Source organism: Berghia stephanieae, chromosome 5 (genome assembly GCF_034508935.2).
Source record: "Berghia stephanieae isolate SIO BIC M18660-M18661 chromosome 5, UCSD_Bste_1.3, whole genome shotgun sequence".
In the NCBI taxonomy this organism is placed as follows: domain Eukaryota; kingdom Metazoa; phylum Mollusca; class Gastropoda; order Nudibranchia; family Aeolidiidae; genus Berghia; species Berghia stephanieae.
Genome location: NC_088364.1, coordinates 6,771,442 through 6,788,662, shown reverse-complemented (window position 1 = coordinate 6,788,662; position 17,221 = coordinate 6,771,442). Strand labels below are relative to the sequence as shown.

At 35.7% G+C, this 17,221-nt stretch overlaps 1 protein-coding gene across 2 annotated transcripts in view; it reads left to right on the top strand.

Annotated features, from left to right (window-relative positions):
- LOC144972317 (uncharacterized) overlaps positions 1–9,988 on the top strand; it is a 36,711-nt gene extending 26,723 nt beyond the window's left edge. The window contains exons 16-23 of one of the 2 annotated variants that reach the window (XR_013645340.1): positions 1,239–1,365; positions 1,923–2,115; positions 2,676–2,811; positions 3,447–3,557; positions 5,433–5,545; positions 6,627–6,735; positions 8,711–9,274; positions 9,465–9,988. Coding sequence is in view for 1 of the 2 variants with exons in the window: in XM_078913410.1 (XP_078769536.1) it covers positions 1,239–1,365; positions 1,923–2,115; positions 2,676–2,811; positions 3,447–3,557; positions 5,433–5,545; positions 6,627–6,735; positions 8,711–8,923 (1,002 nt within the window). In the remaining variant the exon portion in view is untranslated. Of the gene's footprint in view, positions 1–1,238; positions 1,366–1,922; positions 2,116–2,675; positions 2,812–3,446; positions 3,558–5,432; positions 5,546–6,626; positions 6,736–8,710 lie in introns of both variants that reach the window. The other variant, XM_078913410.1, reaches the window with a different exon arrangement.
- Positions 9,989–17,221: the final 7,233 nt, after the last annotated feature.

The following is a 17,221-nucleotide window of genomic DNA, read 5'->3' as shown; positions in this document are numbered from 1 at the left end:
ACATTTTGCAACTATTGGGTATAAAAAGCTTACTTTTGCAACTATGCGGTTATAACAAAAGCTTACATTTTGCAACTTTGAGGTATAAAAAAGCTTAATTTCAACTATTGCGGTATTAAGAAAGCTTACATTTGCCAACTATTGCGTATAAAAAGCTTACCTTTTGCAACTATTGCTGGTAATAAAAAAGCTTACATTTTGCAACTATTGCGGTATAAAAAGTTACCTTTTGCCAACTATATGCGGTATAAAAAAGCTACATTTTGCAACTATTGCGGTATTAAAAGTTACCTTTTGCAACTATTGCGGTATAAAAAAGCTTACATTTGCAACTTATACGGTTAAGAAGCTTACATTTTGCAACCATTGCGGTATAAAAAGCTTACATTTTGCAACTTTTTGCGTATAAAAAAGCTTACCTTTTGCAACTATGCGTATAAAAAAAGCTTACATTTTGCAACTATTGCGGTATAAAAAGCTTACATTTTGCAACTATTGCGGTATAAAAAAGCTTACATTTTGCAACTATTGCGGTATAAAAAAGCTTACCTTTTGCAACTATTGCGGTATAAAAAAGCTTACATTTTGCAACTATTGCGGTATAAAAAAGCTTACCTTTTGCAACTATTGCGGTATAAAAAAGCTTACATTTTGCAACTATTGCGGTATAAAAAAGCTTACATTTTGCAACTATTGCGGTATAAAAAAGCTTACCTTTTGCAACTATTGCGGTATAAAAAAAGCTTACATTTTGCAACTATTGAGGTATAAAAAAGCTTACCTTTTGCAACTATTGCGGTATAAAAAAAGCTTACATTTTGCAACTATTGCGGTATATAAAAGCTTACCTTTTGCAACTATTGCGGTATAAAAAAGCTTACATTTTGCAACTATTGCGGTATAAAAAAGCTTACATTTTGCAACTATTGCGGTATAAAAAAGCTTACATTTTGCAACTATTGCGGTATAAAAAAGCTTACATTTTGCAACTATTGCGGTATAAAAAAGCTTACCTTTTGCAACTATTGCAGTATAAAAAAGCTTACATTTTGCAACTATTGCGGTATAAAAAAGCTTACCTTTTGCAACTATTGCAGTATAAAAAAGCTTACATTTTGCAACTATTGTGGTATAAAAAAGCTTACATTTTGCAACTATTGCGGTATAAAAAAGCTTACATTTTGCAACTATTACATCTTTTATATGATATTATTCATTTCTTCCTCAACTTTATACAGCTAAGCAGCATAGAATCTCTATGTGTATCTCCTTGTGCCAGTAAAAGTGTGACAGCTACTAGGGCATTGCAATTGTTCAGGGGAGGGACGGACGCCGACATGGTCTTTGAGGTGGTCACTCTCCCAGGTAAGTAAGAAGATAGAATTCACGGGGAAATGTCACTGATGATTCAAGTGAAAGATAAAAACATCTGAAAAGATGCTAGGATGTGTCCTGTTTTAACTTTTAAAAAATAGACCTGTGTTATTTTCCAGAAGAAATTTACATACCATCTATTGTCTTAAAGTTTTGTTAGAGTTTAAACTAATTTCCTTTTTCTAAGGCTCATGGGGCTGGAGTTTATCCCAGTTTCTATTATAGAATTAAACGGATTTATCAATTGCTTGCTACCCTTAGGATAGATCACCTGTTTTTATTTTTAATCTTCGTAATTGTAAATTATTTAAGAAATAAAAATTTTGTTCATTTTTTTTTTTTTTTTTTTTAATAAAAAAATTCTGTGACTGCCTGATGGAGGAGGAGACATTGTGATAGATTACATAGAGGTATGAAGGCCCATGGGGCTGGAGTTATCGTGTTAAACGGACAATATCAATTGCTTGCTACCCTTAGTATGGGACACTTGTTTTGATTTTTGGTTTTTGTAAAGATTTTGAAAAAAAAATTGTTTCTGCATCTGCCAGATGAGGGTGGAGACATTGTGATAGACCACATAGAAGGGGGAACTCTGGAAGGCTGTGCTGGGGCTGAGGGGGGAGTCAAAGAGGAAGGGGAGGTGGAGGTGGTTGAGTTTAAGGCCCATCGGGTGATTGTGGCGGCGAGATGTGATCGATTCAGGCGTGCTTTACTCAGTGGGATGCAGGAGGCTATTAAAAGGTGAGTCTTTGTCATTTTTCCTATTTGAACTAATTCCCCTTTGTCTTAATTTTTCTTAGGTGCTTTAATTGTAATACTAGAACTTTTTCAATTCCATTTTCCTCTTTTTTTACTGGCGCTGATATGATCTAAATGTGTTACAAGCGCCGTAAAACCCTTAAAAACAAAACAAACATGGGACAAGACACTTCCACATTCTGGTCATGTATTCATCCATTCAATAGACTTACAGTAAAGACCTAAACAACAAATGTTCTGAGCAGCTGGACAGTTTTGAGTTGTCAAAAAAATGTAAGCCCTCATGCCCTCTTTTGCAGGAACTGTCCTCAAAAGTTGATAAATTTTTCAAAAAGTGAGCATCATGCTTCTCTATTGAAAATTTGAATTTTTTTATTTTGATGAAATATTCAAAAGGCTGTTTAAGTTTTTTTTTCTGGGAAAAATTTGAAAAAAAAATTGTTATAGTTGATTACGGTTTAGATTTATTTAGATGTAAGAACAGGGGCATAAAGTCTGAAAAAAGGTAGTTATATTGTTTTTTTTTAATGCAATGTCTTCAGAAAAATTGTGGTGCACGACGTTCCATCAGATTTATTTCTCCGTTTCCTTGAGTCGTTGTACTCTGGTACGCTGGATACTGATGGCCTGAATGTGGAGCAGTTGGCTGATATGATGACTCTATGTGATAGATATGAGGTGGGTACCGTTTATTTTTAATGCATGTTGTGTACATGATTTAATATGTTATTATCTTTATATTATTAGATCAGAAAACTGTAATTGAGATTGTGACTTACGTTTGTTTTACAAGTACTCCTGTAATTTTTTTGTTCTAATTTGTTTAAAGAGGGTATTGATTTGAACATCTCAATTTTTATGAAATGACACAAAATAACCTTTGGAAGCCAAACATTGTATTGCGAGATATCCAGTTTTCCCATTGCTGCCACACATTTGATAGATTCGGGTCATGCATTTTTTTTGTTGCAAGCATTTTACAAGTTATTTGTGATTTTGATGCATTGGGTACCTGCAAAACTTTCTATTTGTGTTGGCGTGGTTCGATTGAAAAGGTAGTCCAGAGTTTATCCCGGTTTCTGTAATGTTAAACGGACAATAGCAATTGTTTGCTACCCTTTGGATAGGACGCTAGTCTATAAACACTGCTGGGTGGACGGGGGTCAGAAAAAAAAATCCTTACTTCATCCGGGATCAATCCAAGTCCATTGCTATCACGACCATCATGGTTTGATTAAAAAAGGTGATAATCTGATAACTTGGGATTTATCACCTGCCCTGAGAATGATTGGTTGATTTTTGAATGTTTCCAGATGGACTGGATGAAGCGTCAGTGTGAGATTGACCTCAGAGGTCACGTGGATGAGGAAAACGCCCTTTGTCTCCTCAATCTTGCAGATCACCTCAACAGCAAAGACTTGAGGGTAAGTGGCCTGGTCTGACAAATGACAAAATGTAGCTGTATACATCATGATTAACCCTCTCCATACCAACTATAGGAAAAACGTCACATTTGTTACGATACAACCAACATTTTTCTTAGTCAAATTTCTTTTGTACACCATAAAATTTAAAGAAAATTAACAGTGTGTTGTAGAGTGTGTTTTGCTAAAGAAATTATGTATGGCAAGAATTTTACTGCTATTGTGTCAGAGTGATACAAAATCTATTTTTGTGTTAGTTGGGTGTGAAGTTTTGGGGAGAATCCTGAAAATGGCTGGTAAGGAGAGAGTTAAAGGGAGGCAGGTGTATTTCTCTGCAGATTTCTGGGACGGAAGTTACTCCCCTCAGGCTATTGATGCTACACATTTAGCCAAAAAACTCGCATCTGCCAGCCGGATATAACGCACCAACGCACAAAACTATGTGAACCGTTTATGGTCTGATTGATATAATTTAGTGAGAACTAATCATTATAGCAGAAACACAAAAGAACATTGAAGCTTTTGAAATGTGGTGCTTGAGAAGGATGCAGAGAATATCGTATACTGCACACAAAACGAACGAAGAAGTGCTAAAACATACCAACAAAGGAAACTAATGCCCTTAATAGCGGATCGACAACTATCCTTTTTCGGACACATAGTAAGGAAAGATAAGAATGAATACCTGGCAAGTTGTGGAAACTACCTGGTAAACGCGCCCGGGGGAGACAAAGAAAAACACTCATAGACCAACTGAAGGGCTTCACCAACCTAACAATCCAAGAGCTGTTTGAAAAAGCAAGAGACAGGGAGGAATGGAGAGAGATAATTCATGCAGTATCCGAAGCCTGGACCAGGCATGGAACCTAGAAGAAGAATCATTATAATGGCTATCTAAAAACAATAACAAACAACTGAGTGACGTCAATTTGTCCTTTCAGCCCAGCAACTCTCATTGGTCTGCTTTTCTGTTAGGATGTGCTTCCTTGGCCTTTAATTATCCAAGACTTGGTGGCAGTGGTGGTTTTATTTCAGAGTGCCCTCCTCCTAGACAGGTTGCCAGCCAACATTGAAATAGATGTATTGCGATTCACAGTTTTCTGGGCAGGGTTCTTGACCTCCCATAGTGGGCAGGGAAGTCACTTACTGTGTCTTCTATCCCCCTATATCTGTTTTCCAACTTGCTTTCTGTTCTTTGTCTTGGAATGAGATTACTTGGTCCTTGTCGGAGTCCTTGGGAGGGAAACAGTCAAATGTATAGTGTTAGTTTGGATGATATTTATTTTCCTATTTAATCATCTCTCTGTCATGTATTTTCTGTAATGAATATATAATGGTTTGTAAACATTTGAATGTATTCCTGGGATCCTGTGCTTTCGGTAATCTCAAACTAAGCATATTGATAGTGTGCTCTTGGAATCTACATCTGTACCGTATTTGAGCCAATTCCCTTTTGTCTTACTTTTGCTTTTAGTTGTGTATCTATAATTTTTTGACTATCCAATTTTCTTCCTTTTTACTGGTGCTGAAATGACCTTAAGTGCCGTAAAACCCTTAGAAACAAAACAAAACAAACAAAATCCATGTTTTGAGTTGATACTAAGTGTGTATAAATAAGGTATAACTCCATTTCTCTCAATGCCTACAACTTTAAGAAGTGTTAGTTAAAAAACCAAAAAAATCGAAAATGGATAAATAGGTAATTTAATAAACGAAAACAAAGTAAACTAACAAAATGACAGGAAAAAAAAAAGAAAAAAAAGGACACAAACTCAAATACTGTTTTTCTTACTGGCAGAATAAGGGTTAAACAGTCAAAAGTTGATTGTTTCATTTATTTTTTTTTTTCTTTCCTGATATTATGACAACATCCAGGACTGTGCCTTGCGCTTCATAGCAGAGCACCAAGAAGTAATAGACTGTGATATGTACGATGAATTACCCGAGCATCTGAAAGATGAGGTACAGGATGCTATTGACTGGAGGGGGTGAGTGAAATTACTTCACATTTGTATGCTGGTATTCCCAGGCAAATAAGGCTTGAGTGAAAAATATTCCAATCACATAAATCTGAATTTTGGGATTTATCATCTATATTGCTTATTTTTTTCTCTTCTCTGCTGAACATTGTTTTAAATTTTTATTTTAAAAAATGTTTAAATTCTTTTAGCAAGGCTGTATTAGAGATAAAGTAAAGTTTGACCCATTGGAATTGAGAAAATTGAATTTTAAGCTAGACTTGTAACTATCAACTAGTAGCGCGGCTATATGGTCTAATGGTGTATGTAGCACTCACCTTTGGATTGGAAGGTCCTGGGTTTGAGTTCCGAGTGGCGCATGGTTGATTCCTTTAAATCATTACTCACATTCTCTCATTATACTCGGGTATGGCCGTTTAGAGCATTGTTTCTGTCCGAAAATAAAATTGCAATATCACCTTAAAGGTGTCGTGTTTCGTCCTGCTTGTTAATTGTTGCTGTTCGCTGGATGTTAAATTGATCTGAATTTAGCCAAGACCCTCAGTTTTTTCTTTTCTTTCATTTAATTGGTGGTATGGGCAATTCATCCTGTTTTGTTGATAAAGAGAAGCCCGAAGCGTCCATTTGATCTGTTTTCGTATATTAAATTGAAGCTTACATTCAGTTTCACATTGTTATTTTATCACATTGAGAATATAGAGGCGAATAATTATGGTGCAAGAATTTTGTCTAACACATGCAGAGACATGATAAATTTATATCGAATTTTCTCTCTCTAGTGAATCAGTGGAAATGCTTAATATAAATGTTCATATGTGTATATATTATATATAATTTTATATTTATATATATATATATATATATATATATATATATATATATATATATATATATATATATATTATATATATATATATATATAATAATGCCGGCTGAGGAAATGATGGACATGGAAACGTTAGTTTTGGCTTAAAATATGTGAGTGATTTTATTTTTATATGCTCTAACCTAAATTATCGAGCACTCTCGTACCTACAAGTACCCACTAACAATCATAAATTATATATATATATTGATCTGTTCCCAATAGACTGGATCCCCATTCAGGAAGAAGTGGGATGAGAATGACTCATTCCTGTTCCAACACCAGTCTTAGTGAGATAGATGACCTGGCTGCTAACCTGTCTCTAACCGACCAGGTGAGTGTAGTGTGTCTAATCCATGATGAAAAATGGGCCATGAATGTTTACACATGCGTTTGGGTACAAAATGTGTTGTTTTATTCCTTCAATCTCATTCGGGGGGAGATGTTTTTCTTCCTTGATTATAATGATAATAATAATAATAATAATAATAATAATAATAATAATAATAATAATAATAATAATAATAATAATAATAATAATAGTGATGATATTAATAATAAAAATAGTAGTAATAATAACAATAATATAATGATGGTGATGATCATGATATACACATTGCGTCTAGCTTTGTAATTATTAATTAACTAGTCATTTTGTTTGAGGGCGTCCAGAGCCTCTATATATATATAGAGTTGTGTGTTTTGCAACATCAGAATGATTAATGTGAAATTTATAAACGTGTTCTGGCCTTGGTGGTGTCTGAAATTCCTGTTTGCCACAGTTTATGGTGGTGTCTCTGCAATTGGTACTCATTTCATAATTCTCTATTTGATTCATTTATTATATTTTATGACTGAAAATATGAGATTGATCAGGGGTAAATTTGGTGATAGATCGTTTGCTTGTTTCGGCCCCAAGATTTGGAATGATTTACCACGTGGTCTGAGGGAGTGTAAGTCTTTACCTGCCTTTAAAAAGAATCTCAAGACACATCTTTACTGTATTTGCTTTTATTGACACTGAATCCTTGATTTGGCTATGAATTAATTTTTATTATTTTTTTTATTTTTCTAATAATTTATGTTGTAAAGTGCCCAGAACTTGTGTTTTACACAAGAATGAGTGCTGTATTATTATTATTATTATTATTATTATTATTATTATTATTATTATTATTATTATTATTATAAACAATATTTTAATTAAAAATTTCTGGATGGGATCCTCCGCAGTGTGAAAGAAGTCACTTGCAGTGTCTTTTATCCCACATATGTTTTCTCTTTCCATGTTGCTCTCTCTTTTTGTTCTGGATTGAGATTGCTCAGTTTATTTCCTGGACCTACTGGATATCCTTAGCTGGGAGGGAGATAGCCAAATGTGTAGTACCTTTTTCCTTGTAAATCTTCTCTCCGTTACTCTTATGTTCTATTATCATTGTTAGTTTTGTTTCCACCTGGGGGGGGGGGGGGGGGGGGGGGGTTCCTGACCTCCCATAGTGGGCGGGGGGGGGGGGGGGGGAGGGTACACACTGTGTCTTCTATCCCCTTATATCTGTTTTCCAACATGCTTTCTGTCTTTGTCTTGGAATGAGATTACTTAGCTTTTTTCCTGGCCCTGGTCGGAGTCCTGGCTGGGAGGGAAACAAGTCAAATGCATAGTTATTGTTTTGGGAGATGATATTTTTTCCCTTGTAAATCATCTCTCTGTTATGTATTAGTATATTTGTTATTTTTTAATGTATAATGTAAGCATTTGAGTGTGTGTTTTTTGTTGGATTTTGTTCTTTTGTCCGGATGAGACTTATAGGTGATCTCAAACTAAGTACATTTGTGATATGCTCTTGGAATCTACATCTGATCCCTATTTGTTCCCAGTTCCCCTTTGTCTTACTTTTTCTTGAATGCTTTAATTGTAATTCTAGAACTTTTTACTATCCCATTTTCTTCCTTTTTACTGGCGCTGATATAACCTAAATGTGTTGCAAGCGCTGTAAAACCCTTAAAAACAAACAACAAAAACAAGTGTATCCACCATAGTGGGGTCCTTTGTGCGTGGATGGGACTTTAAGGTAATGTCAAAATAGGCACATCATTGGATTGATCATGGAATCTTCTGTTCCCTATTAAAACCTTTTTCTTCACAGTTTTCAACTTCATATCTTCAACTTTCCTCTATTATCTTCCTTTTTACTGCGCTGAAATGACCTAACAATATCACAAAAAAAAAAAAGAAAAACAAAAAACCGAAACAAACAAAAAAAAAAAAAAGACAATTAAAAACTTTTTTTTTTCTTCATTTGCTGTAACAGCCAACAAGCCAATCACAAACCACGACCCACGTGTCTGACTCGTCATCGTCGGAGGATTTAGCTCTAGTGGAGGACGTGACACGACTAGAAGCCTGCGTGGAGGATCTCATCAACATCGTAGGGGACTCGGTGCCCAGGGAGGAGTTGAACCGCATCGCCATCGCTGCAGACTATGATGTTAATCGGGCTCTCAATTTCTTCTTCTCATCATAGCAACGGGTGAAGCTGTACACAGTAATTTATTTAATTTATCTATTTATCATTTTATATCAATATTGTCTTTCCATCATTTTTATATTATATCACAGGAGGTCATTTTGAAACACAGCCCATGCCATGACAGTGAAAGATGTAGGTACTTAATCTGAAAATCACAACTGTAAACTTGCAGACCAATAATACAAATTGCAAATGACATGCAATTTGTTCATAATATGCAAACCTGAGGAACTTCAACAAAGGGATGAAAAACTGAAAAAAATTGAAGGATATCTTGTATGTATAATTGCATTGTGTAAAGTGAAAGGAATGTGGAGTGATACAGGATATGATTTGTTATTAGTTGTCAAAGGCAGGCAGACCTGCCTTCTTGTATGTATAATTGCATTGTGTAAAGTGAAAGGAATGTGAAGTGATACAGGATATGATTTGTTATTAGTTGTCAAAGGTAGGCAGACCTGCCATCTTGTATGTATAATTGCATTGTGTAAAGTGAAAGGAATGTGGAGTGATACAGGATATGATTTGTTATTAGTTGTCAAAGGTAGGCAGACCTGCCAATTGAAGATTTTAAATTCGTCATTTTTAGGAAATAGAAATAGAAGTCACTACAGGTAATTTTATAGGTCAACAATTTACCCTCACAATGCTTAAATCACACTTGAAAATCCTTCAAATTATGTACTCTTGCGTCTACTTTTGTTTTCAATAAGTTTTAATGACACAGAAATGCTCATGAAGTTCCAAAATTGGAGTAAAATTTCGTAATTATAATAATTTTTTGTTGTAGTTGGGAGGTCTGCAAAAGATATTTGGGTCCTCCGTCTTCAGCTAGCCGGATTCGTCTCCGAGATTTTGCCATTTGTGCCGTTACTCTGACAAACCCTTTCATAAGGTGAAAAAAAAACAAACAAACCCAAACCCAAACAAACCGGAATCACATCAAGGAGCAGCATTTTAAAATTTATCTCAATTTAATTTTTGTCATGATCTTTGTAATGGACCCAAGTTGGTTATATTCAAAGAGCTGGTCGTCTAAGATTGAAAAAAAAAAGAAAATCACTTGTAAAGATAAAATATACTTTTAAATAAATTTAGGATTATTTACATCAGATAATCATTAGTCATTGTCACATACGTTTCACAATTACTTTAACAAAAATACAACCAACAATACAATGTAATCCCATTAAACAAACCAAGTGTTCAAATATAAACCTTGGTGGGCAGGAGGTTGGTCACTTACTGTCTTCTGTCCCCTTATATATGAGTTGTTTTCTGCTTTGTCTTTGAATTAGACTGCTTGGTTTTGTCCTGGACCTTGCTGGGGTCTTTAGCTGAGAGGGAAACAGTCAAATATTAAGTATTAGTTTTCAGATATGATTTTTCTCCCTTGTAAATCGTCTCTCTGATATGTATTATTTGTTATGTTTTCTGTTTTGAATTATTCTTTAAACGTTTAGTGTGTTCCTTGAGTGGGATCCTGTGCTGGTGTCTGGATGAGACATTTAGGTGATCTGAAACTTAGTACACTGATGATATGCTCTTTGAATCTACACCTGTATCCTATTCGAAAATAGAAATTTGCCAGAAGAATGGTCAAAAATTACGTTGATTCCCATATACAACAATAAGGGAGATGTTCAAGAATGTAGGCATCAAGTTAATGAGCCACACAATGGAGTTATGGGAAAGAGTAATTGAGAAGATTTCTAAAATATACTTACTCATCATTCTCACTATCAGATCACATAGTAGACGAATAAGGCAGGTCCAATTCTTGGGACCATTCTGACTCAATATCATCATCATCCTCATCATCACTCTCATCCATGTTGAATTTTGCCATAGCCCTTCATAACCTTTTTCTGACATTTGAAACTCAATTTCACCCTCCTTAAGACATCGTTCAACCTGAGGCTTCACAACAGCCTCATGAATAGACTATTTTCTTTTCTTAAAAAAACGGGAGGAAGTAGATTCATCAAACCACAAAATCCTAGAAGTTCCCTGTTCCCACTGTCCATGTAATGCATCGCAATATTACTGCTCTACGATTCAACGGATGAACATGAAGGCTACACAAGCTATTTACATTGAAAAGAGGATCAGCTGAAAATGGAGCTAACTGCTTACGACAATTTTTGGTACCACAATCAAAACCAAACATACTTTCTAACCCACGCCGCTCATTTTCTTTCAGTTCAACTCTACTATGACACCCATTACACACGTGTGGAAGAAATTAGTTCTTTTAAACCCAGTCTTCCATTCATGTTCATTTACAACTTGATATAACACGTCATCATCAGAATCTGATTCTCTGGGTGGGGATCCTGGCCTCCCATAGTGGGCAGGGAGGCACTTACTGTGTCTTCTATCCCCTTTTCTGTTTTCCAATTTGCTTTCTGTCTTTGTCTCGAATGAGATTACTTGGTTTTTTCTTAGCCCTGGCCTGAGTCCTAGCTGGAGGGAAACAGTCAAATGCATAGTTATTGTTTTGGGAGATGATTTTTTTCCTTGTAAATCATCTCTCTGTTATGTATATTATGTTTGTTATTTTAAATGTATACTGTAAGCATTGAGTGTACTCTCTTTGTTGGATTTGTGCTTGTGTCCGGATGAGACTTATAGGTGATCTCAAACTAAGTACATTGATGGTTTGCTCTTGGAATCTGCATTGATCCCTATTTGTTCCAGTTCCCCTTTGTCTTCCTTTCTCTTGGGTGCTTTAATTGTAATTCTAGAACTTTTTACTATTCCATTTTCTTCCTTTTTACTGGCGCTGATATAACCTAATGTGTTGCAAGCGCGTAAAACCCTTAAAAACAAACAAAGAATCTGATTCTGATAGCTCATCCATCACATCATACACATTGCACAATTTTACTTCACTTCGAGAATTGGGTGTGGCAGACTGATTTTCTAAACACACTTGATTGACTACATAACTCTCATTAGCACATTCCACAACAGCTCTATCACTCTGATCAACTACACTGCTATCACTACTAATACTACTAACACTAACAGCACCTTGTTTCTTGTTATTTGTAAACCGATTACTGTGAAATTTACGTTTCCTTGGTCTGAAACCACTGCGAGAACAATTTACACTCAAATTGTCTTCAGATTTTTTCTTGGGAATTCATTATGAAATGATTTTTGATCATCAAATGCCTTCAAAACACAGTGTTCTTGATGAAAGCTACTTTGAAAGGGTTGCCTTGAATCGTCTTCTTTGTTTACAAAAATAGAATTGACACAAAAGAGTACTGCTCATTATATAGACTTAAGGCAATAAATATCAGTACATTGTGCGACAAACAGCCAGTTTCATCCAGAAGAAATTTGTCTGTACTCAGTTCCTCTCCGTCTATTTTTGATGTGTTTTACAAGTTTGGTCTGCATCATTGAAGGGCAAAGACAAAAGGTTGCCAAGAACAAAAGCATCTTGTATTTATGAAGATGTTTTTAAAAATTATTTTATAAAAACGAAAAAGTTAAAATTTTGGTCCATAAAACTTTCTTTTTCAAAAAACAGTGAAAAAAAATGTTATTATAAAAATAACGATTGATGTAATCATTATATTCTTCATCTGTTAGCTGGCGGCGAAACAGATTATTTAAACAATTTGCTAAGCAGATTTCCTCAGTGATAACAGGCATCGATTCGTAAACAAAGACGAGCAATGAACCGTGTTAACTGTCATAAGAAACACTATAATGGACAAATTTTGTAATAGAGCGGAGAATAAAACATCTTTTGGGCTTTCTGAAAAATCTATCTATCAACAAAAACTTTGACAAGTGAAAAAAAAAAAAAAGAACAATGGCAAAAATGATGCTGACATTAAAAAGCACCAGAGGAATAGGCTGGTCCCCCCCTACTGCTGCTCATTGTTACAGTCATTCATCTTGGTTTCAGCTTAAAATAGTAAAAGAGGTGACATTATCCTTCCCAGGAGAAGAAGTGTTCTTACATTTAGCTAGAACGATATCGATATAATTTACTGTCGTCATCTTTATCAAGATTATTAACCATGTTTAATGTGTAATACAAAGACTCAGACTTTCCATTCAATAACAAACATCTTTTCTTAGACTTAGACAAATTTTTTTGTAAAGGCAACTTGTTTAAGGACAGAATTTTGCATTTCTAAGTTTGCAACTTTTATTGTTAAAGCACAATCTTATACAAAAAGATAACCCCTGATAATACATCAGAATCCAATAAGTTAAAAAAAAGATAAGGACTAGGTGTGAAAAAATGAATATACTTTGCTGGAGAGAGGAACACAGGGATGGTTTAAAATTGAATTGTATTCCATAGCAAACACCTAGTCTTGTCTAAACTAGTAAAGACCTTTTCAACTAGTGCTAATTATAGCAACAGCACATGGCCCATGTGTAGGGCAAATTGCTGACTGTTGCAGGCATGCTTAAATTATATCATAAAATGAGCCATAAACACCACTTTTACTTGTCTATGTCACTTGTAACTACAAACCATAATAAAATCTACTCGCAACCATCATGAACTTGATATGAATCTAAGATATGAAACACTCCACCTTATTAATGTAAATTACTCTCACACTCACTCTCTCTCATTCGCCCATACAATGACGATCACTCAATTCACTAGACAGTAACAATGAACGTGAAACAATGAATCGATATGCACAAAAGTCGCAAACAGATTTCACAAGAAGGTGGGACCCCTTACCTTTACAGAACACATAGAACAAAAATATGATCTGTCACAGGTACAATTTTTTTTTGTAAAGACAACTTGTTTAAGGACAGAATTTTGCATTTCTAAGTCTGCAACTTTTGCTTTTAAAGCTGAATTAATTTTCCTCAGGGAACAATTGTTCTTATAAATTATGGGATTTTAAAAATTTAACAAGGTCCTGTGACAAAGTTTTGTTCTTTAACATTAAATAAAAAATTTCTTTCTTTAAAGTATTACATTCTGATGAATTGTCTTTAGACTTTTTAGATGAAAACAATTTTTTGGAAGAGAAAAGACTTTGATAAATTTTTAACATGGTCAAGATTAACAGTTGTGGAAGGAAGGAGAGTTTAGCTGAATTTCCGTCAGATGACAGGGAAAGAAGGGTTTCCTGAGCCATGCCTGAAGTGCTGCTGGGTCCCTGCTGATATTTTTTACCAGCTTCCCCTTCTTTGTTTCTGCAGCGAGATACATGCTCGTAACTTCTCTCTCATGCAAATTACAGGAGAAGGTGATATGTTCTCCTAGAAATTTATGGAAGTCTCCATAAGTATATCATGTTTCAGGAGAAAATTGCCGAGGTCCACAGCAAATTCATTTGAGACACAGTCTGTTTAAATTGTTTTCTCCAACGTTCATGTCTACACCAATGACATTGAGGGCATCACTGATGTGGTATATGCCTGAAGTGCTGCTGGGTCCTGCTGATATTTTTTACCAGCTTCCCTTCTTTGTTTCTGCAGCGAGATACATGCCTCGTAACTTCTCTCTCATGCAATATTACAGGAGAAGGTGATATGTCTCCTAGAAATTATGGAAGTCTCATAATATATCATGTTTCAGGAGAAAATTGCGAGGTCCACAGCAAATTCATTTGAGACAACAGTCTGTTTAAAATTGTTCTTCTCCAACGTCATGTCTACACCAATGACATTGAGGGCATCACTGATGTGGTATATGCCTGAAGTGCTGCTGGGTCCCTGCTGATATTTTTTACCAGCTTCCCCTTCTTTGTTTCTGCAGCGAGATACATGCCTCGTAACTTCTCTCTCATGCAAATTACAGGAGAAGGTGATATGTCTCCTAGAAATTTATGGAAGTCTCCATAAGTATATCCATGTTTCAGGAGAAAATTGCCGAGGTCCACAGCAAATTCATTTGAGACAACAGTCTGTTTAAAATTGTTCTTCTCCAACGTCATGTCTACACCAATGACATTGAGGGCATCACTGATGTGGTGAAGATCCACAGGTGCATTCAAAAATGTGTTGTTATCCTTCCCTTTTGCCGCATTCACAATCCTCAAAATATTTCGCCAGATACTGTAGACAGGATAACTTGAGTCTGGACATAACTTGGAGAGCCATTGTTCCACCTAGAAGGGAAAAAATAACCAGATAATATTGAAGAGCTTATCGCTAATGCATTAAGATATCAGAATAGAAAAAAAAAAATAGAATCTTATACAAAAAGATAACCCTTGATAATACATCAGAATCCAATAAGTTTGAAAAAAGATAAGGACTAGGTGTGAAAAATTGAACTAAGAATAACATTAGGAGCGGAGTATACTATAAACTTAAGAAAACATTCATTACAACTTTTCGTGACAGAGGCGTAGGGTCACATATGGTTGAAACAATTTCATACATTTTCTACGAATATAATCCATCATAAATCTAGCTTTACATAATTTATCATCTCTATTATCTGTTCTGAAATTACTTATTTTTAAAAAACTCATAAGACATTCATCCACATTCACAGGTTCATCCTTCTACCTCTAACGTCAGTTTCGAATCAGCTTACATACTCGCATTATCATTTGTCCACTCACAAAACAATGACAAAAGTAAAAAGCAAAAGAAAAAAATCTTATGGTGTTAAAAACTTGCGGTGATCTAAGCGAGTCACCGTATCAGGCATACGAGGACCAGGGACTCGTTCAGGAAGAAAAGATGGCACTCTGTTATCGGGATCACTATCCAAACATGTTTTCTTTGGCTGTGATGGCCATCATGATCCAATTGCCTGAAGAAAAGAATAATAATAAAGATTGAGACAATTCATCATCACTCGCATCCACGTGAAAAGGATGTCGTACAGTTCTGATTCAGTTAAGGGTGTACTTTCACAATAAGGACAATTAAGTTTTATCAAAAATTTTGTTTTCAATGCTTTTTCTGCATTATTAGGTATGTCCAAGCATATTTCTAAAGACTTTTTGGAATAATTTCCACTATCGGTGTGTATGAGGTGGCATTTTAGGGTTACCCTGCCCCCGCATACTGCTCACCGCCTTCCAGTTGATGTAAACGCTCTTCCTTTCTTCATAGCGGGCAGGGGGGTACATACTGTGTCTTCTATCCCCTTATATCTGTTTTCCAACATGCTTTCTGTCTTTGTCTTGGAATGAGATTACTTGGTTTTGTCCTGGTGTTGGCCGGAGTCCTAGCTGGGAGGGAAACAGTCAAATGCATAGTTATTGTTTTGGGAGATGATATTTTTTTCCTTGTAAATCATCTCTCTGTTATGTATTATTATTTTTATTTTGAATGTATAATGTAAGCATTTGAGTGTGTTCCTCTTTGTTGGATTTTGTGCTTGTGTCTGGATGAGACTTGTAGGTGATTTCAAACTAAGTACATTGGTGGTATGATCTTGGAATCTACATCTGATCCCTATTTGTTCTCAGTTCCCCTTTGTCTTACTTTTTCTTGGGTGCTTTAATTGTAATTCTAGAACTTTTTACTATCCCATTTTCTTCCTTTTTACTGGCGCTGATATAACCTAAATGTGTTGCAAGCGCCGTAAAACCCTTAAAAACAAAAACAATCTTCCTTTCTTATCTGTGCCAACCTCCTCATCTACCTTCTCCTTCTAAACACAAATTGACCTGCTCTGTCTGCATTCTTTCTCCTAATAAAATACTGAGGCTAGGGCTATTGGTCAGTACTGACCCCCAGACGCTAGTACCTGCGTGTCAGTGCTGACGAACAGGCGCCAGCGCCTGGGGGTCAGCACTGACCAATAACCTGGTGTTATTGGTCAGTATTGAACAACAGGTGCCGCCGCCCACAGACAGCCTCTCTTCGGTCTGTGCCACCGCCCGCCATTAATCAGCACTGACGAACATCGGGCCTGTTCGTCAGTGCAGACAAAGACCTCTTCGCACTTATTCGTCACTTCCTAAAGTAAAAAAAAAAAACAAAAAAAAAAAAACAATTAAAATCCCAGGCTTTCAAGGCCAACTTATCCGATGACACTTAGCAACACTTGGTCACTTAGATAAATTTGATGTCTAACGCGTTAGATCGTGGCCTTCGTAAGTTATTGCCTGATACTTACCAAAAAATGACGTCAAACTGCCAGTCTTTTGCCATAAAAGAAAACAATCGTGAGTCGTATTCAGTAGTTCAACCAACGAAATAACTTGTTTCCTTGAGCTCTACTAACAACTCACTAACCGGTGCAAAAACCAAATAATGACGTCTGCCGGTCCTTTTAGATTTCAGTATCAGGCTATAACATAACGATGGCTACGGTTAGATGCC